The 14,268-nt window shown below is 41.5% G+C and overlaps 1 protein-coding gene across 1 annotated transcript in view; it reads left to right on the top strand.

Annotated features, from left to right (window-relative positions):
* The window catches only part of Cdkal1 (CDK5 regulatory subunit associated protein 1 like 1), a 505,752-nt gene that overhangs the window by 69,377 nt on the left and 422,107 nt on the right, over positions 1–14,268 (top strand). Inside the window, exon 5 of the mRNA XM_021216130.2 lies at positions 10,279–10,363. Within this exon, the coding sequence (XP_021071789.1) occupies positions 10,279–10,363 (85 nt within the window). The remainder of the gene's footprint in view (positions 1–10,278; positions 10,364–14,268) is intronic.

The raw sequence follows: 14,268 nt of genomic DNA, 5'->3' as shown, positions 1-14,268 counted from the left end.
TCTTGATTTTCTAATTTTCTAAAGACTTATTTTACTTCTTTTACTAATTTGGGCACTATATAACAGTAAGAAAATCTTAGTTTTTTTATTTTTTAATTTTTTACTTTGTGGTTGAATCTTTGACAGCAAGTGAATCGTATTCTTTGTCAAAACCTGCACCAGAGAACAACATAGGCACAGCAGGGTTCTGTCTCAAGGTATTCTATATGCTTAATGAATCCGAAGGATCCCCCCCCCCCNAAAAAAAAAAAGAGTCATAGTTACCTCTGAAGCAGAATTCCCACAGAAGTTTTGAGTTTTGTAAGAATTTTATAGTAGGCATTTGCAAGATTTTTGTGTTTTTTTTGTTTTGTTTTTTGTTGTTTTTTTGTTTTTGTTTGTTTGTTTGAGACAGGGTTTCTCCTGATAGCTCTGGCTGTCCTGGAACTCACTTTGTAGACCAGGCTGGCCTCAAACTCAGAAATCCGCCTGCCTCTGCCTCCTAAGTGCTGGGATTAAAGTGTGTGCCACCACTGCCCGGCCATTTACAAGTTTTCAATAATGAAGAAGAGAGTAAGATTTTTTTCAAAGTGAGGACATTAGGATGTAGATATCGCCTTTGGTGCTGTGGCTACTCACCCTTGGGTGAGCTGATGCTCTGTAACTCTAGTGGCCTTTTCTTAGTGGTGGCAGGATGTGACACATGGGTGATGGTCAGTACCAGATCCTCCTTACAGCAGGAGGCTACAGCCTTTTTGGAAGCTGTGTAGCACAGTGGACTTCCCCCAGATTTGTTGCTCAAAACTTTCTCCTGGCCACTCTGGCTGGGAGGGGTACCTTGGAAGTATTGAGTTAGCCTTTCCAAGTGCACTTGGAGATGGAGAAGGAGGACCTTGAATCAGATTCTCGGTTTGTGACCAATTATTATCTGCATAATCTATCTGATGAATGGCTAACCAGAGTCTAATTTCTGTATCATTGTTCCTTATAAATACACTATACAGGAAATGAAGTCTCTGGTTCTCCAAGGGAGATGATACATTCTTACCCACAGCTCCTAGCCTTGTCTCAGCCCACGATATATAGTTTATCCATCAGGACTGGACTGGCTAGAGCTGTGCTTTCAGAGCATCAGCAAAGTGGAGTTGCTAAAACCGTGATAACTCTAACAAATTCTCCTACTTAGAGTCGGAGAACTAGAGTCTGAAATAGTTCCTGTGGTGCAGAGCATGAGTGCTGGCCAGCTATTCTTGTGCTTGCTCTTGCAAGCTCCGCTGCAGCCACACGTGACTACAAGGACTGCATCTCCACAGATAGAACATAAATCTTTAAAGCGGGCAGAGGTGTTGCTTCTCTTTGTGTTAAGTACTTTTTAGACTTCCTCATATGGATTTTGGAAGAAATTTACCCCTCCTCACCAGGAGCCTTATTAAGATTTGATAGGATTCGTTTGTTTGTTTGTTTTACACTCATTGGGATATTTTGTTACAGAAATACACTTGTGTTTCATTTTCTTTGAAGAAGTGTTATTGTATATGTTTTAGCATTTCCCTTTCAATTTGACTTGTCATCAGTGTAGTTATTTCTGTTTGTTGATCTCACTTTGGTTGGGTGGTGAATCCCTTTGGATTTATTGCACAGTGGACTATATCATATGCAATAGAGTGTCTCAGCCCTGCATGCTTTATGACTAGAATTTCCTGAACTATGATGAAGATGGATGGTGAGATTTTTAGGGTATCATGTTAAGCGTTTTAATTGCACTTGCGGCCTATAGGTAAATCCCTTTGACTCAGAGTGCAGAGAAGAGGCCAGTATATGTTTTGCATTCCTGTCCCTCAAAGCCCATTGTCCTGTCACCATTACTCACCAAAGCAAACCCTCCTGAGGTCCTGCTCACCATAATGCATCTGGTGTGTATTTCTACCTTCTCGATGATTTTTACCCCATGAATACAACAGTCTTTTCCACCCCAGGTTTTGCTGTTTGTCATCTGGGGTGACATCAGTTATCAACCTTCTGTGAGCTCTTCCATATGTCTCTGGTTGCTTGTGGCATAGTCCTGCTTTCTTCTGCCACAGGGCAGGGAGCTTGGAGTGAGCAGGGCTAGTGGTGACCCTTCCTCTTCTTGCCCTTTCTGCAGTCTGTTCCTTTTTGGAGTTGCCCCTTTTATTAGCCTTATAGTCTAGAAACCTTCAGCTCTTCCTTTTGTCGTAGAGCACATCTAGTTAGTTACCAATTTCTTTTATTTTTTTTTTTTCCAGATACCTTTTCCACTTGAGTCTCAGTTTTCCCACAATTAACAGCACACTTCACCACAATATTTTATTACCTTTCAACTATTGAAATAGCCCCTCTCAAGGCATAATTAGAACCTCTGCTTGCTGGGTCCTACAGTGGGTCTTTGAGTGAATCAGGCAATACAGAACATATGTCCAGAGATTTGTAAAAACCTCTAGATGTACACCTCAGGCCTGGAGAAAAACAGCCACCTGCCAGGCCCAGACTCATGATCAGATCCTCAGAATCTAGGAAGAGCTGATCTCTAGAGCTTGAATTCTATTTATACAAATGCCAGTACCCTTGCATTTAGGTGGGATTCCTGCTACTCTAATGTGAAAGCAGTCTCCTTTTAGTTTTTCTCTAAGTATATACATGTATGAACTTTATATGCATCCCTCAAATCCTGCAAACAGGATTTTGTGTGTGTGTTCCTTTACTAAGTGTGATTTCTTTCTAATTGATACATGTATCTTAGTGGAAGGAAGGCTGCCATCTTTGTACTTTTTCCCTGTTAGAATAGGCTGATACCCTGGAAGAGATACCAAACTGTCCCTCAGAGCTGGCCTCAGTATCTCCTGAGATTGTCTCTCTGGTTGCCTTTCTGATTCTGGTGGCCTCATGACCATTATCTGGTTTAAAAACATGGTCTCAGTTCCGCAGCCCAAGCTATCCTGTAATTCACTATGTAGCCTAGGTTATCCAAGAATTGGTGGCAGATCTCCTGCCTCAGTCTCCTGAGTGCTGTAATTTCAGGCATGAGTTACCATGCTCAGCTGCAACTGTCAGTTGCACTTCTACTAGCACAGGGATAAACCGCAGTCATCACTGCGTCTCCTGCTGTCTGCCTCCCCAGCTCTAGGCACTCTGCAGTTTATTTTCTGTTCTGTGTTTGTGTCTCATCTGGACACTTGGTTATGGTTTGTGGGCTTTCCTGACTGACGTCTTTCATTGAGCATAGCATTTCAGGGTCCATCTGTGTTGTTCATCTGTCACACCTCATTTTTCATGGTTAGAAATATTTGGTTGTATATTCTGGGTTGTATTTATCCATCCATCAGTTGATGGCTATTTATATTTTCTCTCCTTTCTGGCTTTCAGGAACCAGGCCTTTGCGAATGTTGATGTACAAGGTTCTGTGTGAGCATGTGTTTATATCTCTACTCTAGGGCAGATGTGCAGAGGACTTGGTGGATTGTAAGTTAATTGTGTTTAATGGTTAAAGGAACCAGCAGGCCATTTGTGCAAAGCAGCTAAACCTTTTTCCAGTTGATCTGCAACCTGCGAGTTCCCTAGGTTCTAGTGTTTTCATGGCTTTGCCAACACATCTTTAAAACAGTTTTAGAAAAAGTAGTCATCCCAGTAGATGTGAGTCAGTCCTCCTGTGGTTATCATTTGTCTTCTCCTGATGGCTAATGCTATGGGGCATCACTTTACATGCCCCATACTTTTCTGGCTCTTTCTATATCTTGGGACAAGAATCTATTTAGATCTCTTACTCATTCTTATATCAGATTATTTGCTGTTTTATTATTGAAATCTAATGCTTGACATTGTCTGTGTGAGTTTGTGCACTCTCATGGGAGCCCATGGCATCCTGAGAGAGTGTTGGGTCCTCTAGCAGAAATTACAGGCGATTTTGAGTTGCTGGTTTAGGCGTTAGGATACACTCCAGTCCCCTGCAGGAGCAGCAAGTGCTGAGCCATCTCTATAGCTTCCAGAGCAGAATTCGAATCACCCCAAAGCTATAGCGTTGAAATCCAAGGGTGCATCTGGAGTTAGTTTTCTTAGCATTCGTTCAGAGGCATTCCATACGACATACTCTGCTTCGGTCATCTTTGTTATTTTTTCTTTTAGAAGAAAATCTTAGTCCAAATTATTCTTTCCGCCTTCTTATTGCAAGACGTTTTTAGGTATTGTGACAAATGCATACAGTCTTCTAAATAGTTGTCCTTTCGTAAGTAGTGTGTTTTATTTTTGGTAAGTTTTGGTTAGTATTTGACAGTGTCTCACTCTGTAGCCAAGACAAGCCTAGAACTTACTCTGTTGCTCGGATTGACCTCAAACTCACTCTTCTGAGTGCTCTGATTATAGGTATGAACTACCTAAAGTAGAATTATAATGCAATATTTTACCTTTAAAACAATGGCTATTTACCTTTGTTTCAAATTGATAAAATGTGCTTGTACTTTTAGCCATCCTGACATACTTATTTCAGCGATGAATATCAATTTACTAAGAAGTCAGTAACAGTTAACTATATTGCTCAGTTTGTTTCTTTCTAGTAGTAATTTAAAGATTATCTAATGTGGGTCTGGGATGAATCTTGAGAAATAAAGTGGCCTTAAGCTACTTTGTACTCCCTCTCCCTCTCCCTCCCCCATCCCTCCCTCCCTCTGCTCATCCCATCCCCACTCCAGTGTGTGTGTGTGTGTGTGTGTGTGTGTGTGTGTGTGTGTTTGTGTGAATAAGTTTGTACATGTGGAAGTGTGAAGACAAACTCCAATGCTACTCCTTAGCTGCCTCTACTTTTTTTGAGACAGGATCTCTTTGGCTTGGGACTTGCCAAAGAGGCTGAGGTGGTTGGCCATAGAGCTCCAGGGTAATGGTTGTTTTGTCTTTCTCATGTTGAGATTAAGGTGTGTACCACAATTCCTGGGTTTGTTCCGTGGATTGTGGGGTATGGAATTTAGGTCTGCATAGTTGGATGGTGAGCATTTTGTAAACTGGGCTATCTCTCAGTTCTGTTTTTCATATTCAGTTCATTTTGTTTATTAGATCTTTGATGATATTCCGTTTTTCATTTCATCTGAATCTTTCTTATCTTGCCATTTCATATGGAGAGCATCCCCTCCCCACCTCCTTGAATAACCAAATTGGTTATAGTTTTGACCAAGTAAACTTACTAGGTCAAATCTAAAAGTGACCCTGGTATTAACCTTCCCTGTATTCCAGGGTTGTTTCTGATCCTGGAAATGTACCATTTTTAGCAGATGACTTGGGTTACTGATTTGTGATAAACAACTTGGGACTGTATACAGTCTGACAGAAACCAGATGTTTTTGGCAATTTGCAAGTGAGTGATGGTCTCTGGGTTGTTTAGGTCTTTTGCTAAAGAGCAGTCCTTTTGTTTTTATCACTTTTGGGATATATGAAGAAAGCTATTTTATGAGGAATATATAAATTTAAAGATCAAATTATATTTTAGACTTTAATGTATTAAGGCATGGGGTTTGAAGGTCTACTGTGACGGGAAAACAGCTTGCTAGGCAGCTGAGAGTGAGCAGTGGCTGTGTGCGGAGGCTGATGGGTGCACAGGTCTAGTGGCCCTTGGTGACCTAACAGACACAGGTGCCTTCTTTGGGATTCTTCAGATGCAGTGAGTTCTGAATCATTATGTGTGAGAATCAATATCGCTATTAGGAGTGAGAAACAGTATTAGCAATGCTCATCTCTGTAGTGTGTACATGGCTGTTCTGTGTTTTCATTTTAATTACAACCAGGATACTTATATAATGAATTTTCAGTAGTTATTGGCAGAGTTTTGCCAGCTCTTACTTATCACTTAAATGAGAAGTTCTTTTTCCTTCTTTGAGTAAATAGAGTTCATGCTGACTTTTAGTTCCCTCATCTTGTTTCTGTGAAACTTTCGATAGGAGTATTTTGAAAGAACAGTTTGTTATGGGGGTAACCTGCCAGAGAAGATGCGTGTCCCAGGACCTCCCACATCTTGCTTTGTTCAGGGACTCTCCATAGTAACCAGCACTCTGGAGCCGAGGGCCCCTTCCTTTTCAGAATTAGGCATGGAGTCTGGGCTCTCTCAGCCCTCCAGGGCTCTGTCCTTTTCCATCTTCTCTCCTGATCCTTTTTCCTCATCCTCCCAGTGTCATCTCCATAGTTGGCTAAAGGGAGGCTACTGTTTAATGAGGCATTTTCATCGTTTTTCAAGAACAGGCTTAGAGAGTGTAGTTACTCCATGCTCATAGCATAGTTGCTCCATACCATTATATTGGCCACAGAAAGAATAATAGGTGACCTGTAGAGGAAAGATTAGCACATGACCAGCATTTTAAGTTATCTTTTATTGGTCTTCAGAAGTTAAGGTACATTTAAATTCTCTTATTAATACATAGTTTACTCTCAAAGTTTTTAGTAGGCTCTCAGTGATTTGTATTATATAAATAAACTCCCTGGGTCTGAATAAGCTTAATGGACATTGAAACTGTTTGGACTTGACTTTTCTTCCAAAATTCTGTGGTAAAGAACTCTCAAAAAATGCTTTTGGGTCCAAAACAATCAAACTTTCTTCTCTTCACTCTGTGAACTTGCATTTGCTTCAGCCTGGTTGCCCTCCATTTGAGTATGTGAATATATGTGTCTTACTGTTCCCCGCTGCTCCTCTGCTGTCACTCACATGGAGCAGTTGTACAAGGAAAGAGCTGTTCTGTCCGGTGCCATGCAGCCGCCTGCAGGGAACAGGAACACTGGCAGGTGTGTCTGGGCTTCAGACTAACAACTCATTTGCTACTAAGTCTCTTGTTCCTTCTTCCATGCCCACCTTTGATGAGAGCAGACCAAACTGGCCCACTCAAAATCTTAGAAATACTGGAAGTGGAGGAACAGCTGTGTCTGAAGCCTAGAGAAGCTTTGAATGCAGTGCTCCAAGGCCAAGTCACAGCCCTTGGCGTTGTCCTTAGATGCACTCTGCATTACTTTGGGTCAAGAGGTAGAGAACCACTAATGAGACATGCTGATTGCCTCAAGTTCTCAGGCTCTGGAGTCAGTTTGTCTGGACTTTCAGTCCTTACCCATCCCTGGTGACTTTTGCAAAGTTGTTTTTCCTTTCTAAGTTTGAGGTTTCTTCTCTGAGAATGGGAATAACGGGGAACATTCCTCACGCAGGGATGCTTACATACAGAGGTGCATGTGGCATGCATGGCTTCCTGCCCCACAATATGTATTCAACACTGTTAGTGATGATCATTGTTACCGATTGGGGTTTTCTTACCATAGGCTTAAAAGCAATTTCTACTGTGTGTAAAGAAATAGTTTAAAAACTAAGCACATTTTGATTAGGACAAATATTTGTTCCTCTTTCCCTGTACTCAGAGTGGGTGGTTTGTTGTGACTCTTGTTTTCCTGGCTCAGTGACTGCAGCCATAAGCAGGCGGTGTATATTGGGTCTTTGTTTTCCTGGTGGATCACAGTAAGATAGTTCATGTGCCCACCTTAAAGTGAAAGGAAGTGAGAGATTCTATGTCCTGTTAAGAAGGAATCAAAGGAGAGGAAACAGGTTTACCAACTCAAGAGAAAAGAAAGCAATCCATGCTCTTCTAAGTCAGGTATGACCAGTGAGAAGGCTCAGTGGCCTGGTGCCAAGCCGTCTCCAGAGCCACTCTTGCCAGCTCTCCCCTGACCTCTGCATGACCTGTACACACCCGGTGCACACGCTTAATAAAGTAATAGAAGCCAAATAGGGCCTGCGAGACTGCTTAATGGCTAAGGGCACTTCCTGCCTAAGCCTGGTGACCTGAGTATCATCCCTGGGACTTTATTATATATGTAACAGAAGGAAAGACCTGGAGACATCCCCAAGCTTTTCTCCGATCTTCACATGGATGTGGTGACATAAGGACCCCACCGCCAGCAAACAAGTGAACAAACAAAAAAGTTAAACAAATGTACTTTTTTCTTTTAAAAGAAAAGTCCTATCAGGGGTCAGAGAGATGGCTCAGCAGCTGAGAGCGTACACTGCTCCTGAGGTGGGCCTGAGGTGGGCTCCTGGTACCATGCCAGGAGTCATCTGTAACTTTAGTCCCAGAAGGACCTGAAACTGTCTTTTGGACTCTGTGTGCATTTGTATTCACATGGATATACCCCCCCCCCCCACATACGTATACACAAAATAAAAAATAAATCTTAAAAACTCAAATAGTATGGGGGGATATAAATTAAACATTATTTTGTTCCTAATCATTAAATTAAAAAATAATCAACATTCACGCAAGCTGAACTAAAACCAGAGAAGATGGAAAGTTAGATGTAGCGCCTGGTGAGATGGCTTAGCAGATGGAGGAGCTTACTGTCAAGCTCTGAGACCTCAGTTTGATTCCTAGAACCCGTATGGTAGGAGAGAGCTGACTTACACATTGTTCTCTGACAGTCACATGTATGCCCAGACACACACACACACACACACACACACATCTGAACAAACAGACAAGCTGCAACTTGAATATATTGAAAGACAAATGCTTTTTCATCTCACCTCAGCTCTGAACACCTGGATACACGTGTCTAGAAATTTTCTTTTGCCTTTAGCTTCTCCTCCTTCTTCTTTGGCATTTAAAATACAAATTGGATTTACTCTTCAATACCTTGCTCTGTCTCACTTTATATAACAGATCAATACAAGTTATTCCCCGGGGATTTATCTTGCCTTTTAAACATGGTGTTTTAGCTGCAGTCCGTGGGCAGTCAGCTTCTCATCACTGTGACGACCCACTGGAGAAAATCAGCTTCAAGGAGGAAGGGTTATTGTGAATCAGGGTTCCAGGTCATGGATGCTTTTCTTTGTTGCATTTGGGCCTGTGATGAGTAGAGGAAGCTACTCAGCTCATGACTGCAAGTTAGGAGAGAGAAAGAGGGAGAGGGAGAAGAGGAGAGGGAGAGAGAGAAACATGCATCCAATGTGGCCTTAGTAACTCCCTCAAGTGTGATCAAATACCTGATAGGAAACATATTCCGAGAGAAAGGATTTATTTTCACTAATGTGTCTGAGGGTACAGCCCATCCCTGGGGAAAGGCATAGTGACTCCTTGGATGAGTTAGCAGATGAGACTAGAGAGACGGTGCCTGAAAGCAGGGATCGGTAATAGCTCTCATGTCTTGACCCTTGGTGGCCCATTTCTTCCACCTATGACCCATGTCCTTAAGGTCGCATAACCTTCCCAAATAGTGCCTGTTAGTGTGGACCAAGTGTTCAGCTTTCCACAGGCTTCACACCCAGATCATCTCCTCCTGTATTTTATTTCCTCTTACTTATTCTGCTTCCACCGATAGTGCTGCGTACCAGTGTCCACGCTTTAACACATGGCCCTTTGGGGGATACTTAAGATCCAAACCACTAGTCATATATTTATTGAAGCCATCTTTCTATAATAGATTTACAAGTTTTCTACTTCTTCTTACTCTGTTATTTCCTGACTGCTTTGCTTATGTTAAATAGCATCACATTTAAGATTGCTTTCCAACTGCATAGGAATATCTGCATTCTGACTTCTGATGTCAGGCATTTACACAGGTGAATGTGACTGAACTTATAAAGTGAAAATAAGTGCTTGCATTTTCCTATGCAGTTGGAAGGAACAAAAAAAAAAAGAGCAGAACTCCTAAACTGAGCACAGAAAGCTTTTCATGTTATGATAAGAGGGCTTTACTTGGACTCATCACTGGCACCCTCTTTTCCACCAGATTGTCAAGAGTTCAAAGGCGACATCCCATCCAGCAGGCAAGGTTAGGACAGCACTCTTGGTCCCCTTCATGGGTGTATAATGATACACCCTGTCTAGGGCCTTTAACAGTCTGCAAGGACTCAACAGTTCTACTGTTTATGTTGATACCAGAGGAAACCTGGGAAAAAGTCAGGGTCAAACAGAGTCACCTACAGTCACACGCGCATGCGCGCGCGCGCACACACACACACACACACACACACACACACACACACACACACGTTCATTTAAGTACGGCTGAAATAGTGAACACTTTTAACTACTGTGGGTTTTAACGTAGTAGTTAAGAGCAGAGGCTCCATCTGGCTCTGCAGACATTTGCAGGTTTCCAAACCCGATCTGACCAGAGCCCTGGCTGGTTGTGCTACAGTGGTGCTCACGCTGATGTTCCTGCTTACCCTGTCCCCAGCATTCCCATGCCGCCTAGGTAAGCACTTGCACGGTCCTGATGTCACTGAATGTAATAGTTATCTTTCTCTCTTGTGTTCATTCTTTCCTTTACTAGAGAATGCATCAGATGCAGATCTGTGGCTCCTGAACAGTTGTACTGTGAAAAATCCAGCTGAAGACCACTTTAGAAACTCAATCAAGTAAGTAAGGGATCCCCATTCTTTCCCTGTGGCATAATCAAGGGAAGAACTGGTCTCAGCCAGTATTAGCCAAGAAGCCTTTATGTAAAATAAAAACAAAAACAAAAACAAAACAAAAACCCCAAACAAAAACCATGTATTTATTTGCGTGCGTGTGCCACAGTGTGCACATGGAGGTCAGAGGTCAAGTTGCTGGAGTCAGTTCTGACTTTCTGTTATGAGGGTCCTAGGGATTAGATTCAGGTTGTCAGTCTTCGTGGCAGTTACCTTTATCCTCTGAGCCAGCCCTCTTTGCTTCTCCAAATTTGCCTTTATAGATTTCTCATATGACTCTGATTTCTCTTCAGCTCACATAAATCTTTTGCGTTTTACTGAAGGACTCCTAATATTATTAAACATTTAGTATGGATCAAAGAATATAAATTAGACTTTAAGTAGTTTTTAAAATAAAAATACTCTATGCTATTAGTTAAAACAATAACATCACAACTGGGTTAAGGAAGCCACTGAAGTACTACCCAGTTGGGCTTCTAAGATCTAAGAATTATCTTAGCATCATTCTAAGATGCTGTTGATGTGGATTTAGCTGATGAACAATGTTTTACTGTGGAGTTTCATAACGTGATTTGAGCATTTGTGAAGTGATTTGTCAGGTCGGAGCTATGTGCTCTTCTTAGGGGAGGCAGGCATGCCTGGTAAAGTTGCCTGTCGTACATAGCCCTCTTTCCCACCCATTAGCCCTTTTCTCGGTGGTGCAGTGTGAGCCAGGAAACTCCAATAGGTAACTGATGCATGAATCTTGGCTTGGGTTGGTCCTCACTGTGGAAGATGCTTTGAATCTTAACTACCCTCTTTCTTAGAAACCTCATTCTGTAAATTATTTCCTCCTAGGCATCCAGCCTTTCCGTTGCCATTGAACACACTCAGGTCTATCAGCCTCTCTGTTGCCGTTCAGTACACTCAGGTCTATCAGTCCCAGGTGTCCTTGTTACCTGTTTTCCTTGCTTTCCCAGCCACACCTTTCCTTAGCATTGCTTCTATTATTTATTTATTAAGTATTTATTTTCAGTTTATATCTATGCATGTGTGTGTGTATGTCAGGTATGTACAGGCAAGGGTCGAGGGTGGCCGTCTCTTTAACTGAGCAGGAACAGAAAAATTCTGAGTTACAGCAGAGGTAGGAAGGCTGGATGGAGTAGGGATGGAGGGTGAGCTCTGGAAGGAGAGAAGCCTTAAGCTGCAGCAGGGCATGGAGCTGCTCATGGCCACAAAATGATATCTCTGTCTCTCTGTCTCTGTCTCTGTCTCTGTCTCTCTCTCTTCTTTCTTTTCAGAATGAGAAATCTGTCATAGTCCCAACATTGTCTACAGGACATTTGAAAATTACACACAGACACTTTATACTGCTGCTACTCCAGCTTCCTGTCTAGAGACTATGGTCCTGTGATTACATATTAATCTAAGTGTTAGGCGCACTTCATATATCGCTCAGTGGTCAGGCCTGTGTGTCTGGAGACCTGAGTTTGGCTTATAGCGTCACCACCACCGCAACCAGCCTGGACCCAAACAAAAACACAAGGAAAGAATAAAAGGGAAAGAGGAAAGAAACCACCCTCCCCACATTTCTTCTTATCATGGGTGTTGCCATTGAGTATGTATTCTTTGAGGAATGAGCCTCAGTCATGGCACAGCACCACTAATCACAGAAGAAAAGTTTGTTCTTACAATACAACAAAGCTAGGAGTGTAAGCAAGGGGTTCTTTAGTGTACTACTGCCCTGCCTCAGTGAAGGAAAAATGAAAAGTAATATTGCATATAATTAAATAGTTTTAATGGCTTTAAAGACTTTTGATCCTTGTAGCCAGTTGTTACTAAAATAACACTTCAACTAATGCTTGACTTATTTCTAGAGTAGATATAACCATGTAACATCTAAAAATCAATTCCTAGTGAGAACATGTCAGGTACAAGTGACGTTTATATATGTGGAGACTTTACATACATGCCCTCCTACTTCTTGCCATCCCCTAAAAAGAAAAGGTAAAGATGACTATTTTGTGACCTTTATGTATTAATACATGATTACATGTATACAACAATATGTAATTTCATTTGTCTGCTATCATTCTGTGGATCCATTCCTTCATCCTTCATGCCTGTATGTGTTTTTTTGTTGCTTTAATGCTTTTCAATAGGACCATGTAGCATTTAAATTCAAGGAGAATATGATACTATGCTACTTGTCCATTTATGGTGGCCAGTTCTTTCTATTAGAAGATTACAGTCCCCTTTCCTCCCCTGGATCCCTTATCCATAATAATTGCTTTGCTTTATCCATATTTAAAAATAAGTCCCCTCTAGTGTGGGGATAGTACTAACACTCTTCCCTGGAGTTTCCCCTCAGGGCCTGGAGCATGCTGTGCGAGTGCTGCACCCTGCTCTGTCTCTTCTGCTTTGTTCCTTTCCAGAGTATTCTTGCCCTTCATTACCCATTGCCCATCACGTCATTTGTTTCTTGAACCATTAGGTAGATCCACCTCACTGGAACAGGTTAGCAGGGACACAGATGAGTGACAGGAGGTTGTTTATACATGTGATTAATACAAGTCTCCTTTAAGATCTAGCAGAGGGGTGTGTGTGTGTGTGTGTGTGTGTGTATAAAACAAGACAGGTCTTTTTTTTTTTTTTTTTTAATGTTCCTGAGGTTTTAATGGTAGATTATTGATCAGATTGATGAAATCATAGAAGTTTTAAGAAACAAAAATAGAAGTGAAATTGACTTTCTGGGCTGGCCTTGAACTTTGAACTCTTGTTATTGGCTGAAGTAGTTCACATAAAAACTGCTAAGGGACCTGTGTTTCATGACGCTGCCTGTCAGGTCACTCTGTTTCCTCATCTGTCAGTACCAGGCTCCTGTTTGATCCATTATCCCAGCGTGGTTTAGACAATATGGGCTTTAACTTGAGAGACTTGAGTAAATGAAAAAGATCAAAAGTTTGAAAATAATTGCTCTTAATGAGAGTATCAAATCAGACAAACCTTTGACTTGTGCTTTACAGAAGTGTGGGGTCTTTCTCATGCCACCTAAGGAGGTCATGCAGAGGCTGATAAAAATAAACACATCTTGTGTGTTCCATGTAAAGACAGGAAGAGCAGCCAGCATGCTTTGATCATGGACTGATGACCTCTGTTTGACCTTGTACATTATTATCCAAAGGGCCACACTGGTAGCAGATAGGCTAGAGTCATTCCAGTTTTGTTTGCCCAGAAAACTGTATGCTAATGCTGACAGGACTGGTTCGATAGGCAAGGAAAATGGTTTTCCAGAAGAGTTGAAAATAGAGAGCCAGGCCCAGCAGGGAAAGGTGGGCCTGAAGTGAAGGCTACCTGCTTCCTGTGATGTCTTTTCTCCACAGGGAGTCAGTCCCTTATACAATGCTCTTTCTAGCAGAGAAAAAAAAATGGTTTTCCTCTCTGTCCTACAGTGGAAATATTGTTTGTTTTATGTGGATTTGTCTTTGAGTTCTTCATAAATTGTCAGAGGTACAAGAGTACTATTTCAACCAGAGCGTGCAAAGTAAATTGCTTTACAAAATAAGCTGAGCTGTTAAGAATAGACAAGAGCTTATCCTCTCACTTAGTAATTAATCACCCTGTTTAAAAGAAAGTGAAAAACTCAACTGATTATATTGTTAACTAGATTCACTAATAGTTATTTTTTTAAAAAAATTATAATTGCTTTGGTTAATTTTAATTTTCATTTAATTTAAATGAAAAAAATTTGCATTAGAAAATAAAACCACTGGGCCTCATTTGACTTTTTGTAGATAAGAGGTTAGCTAATAAAATTGTTTATTTACACATACACACACACAGACACACACACAGACACACACACACACACA

This window comes from Mus pahari, chromosome 16 (assembly GCF_900095145.1).
Source record: "Mus pahari chromosome 16, PAHARI_EIJ_v1.1, whole genome shotgun sequence".
Classification (NCBI taxonomy): Eukaryota; Metazoa; Chordata; class Mammalia; order Rodentia; family Muridae; genus Mus; species Mus pahari.
This window is presented reverse-complemented; position numbering and strand designations above follow the sequence as displayed.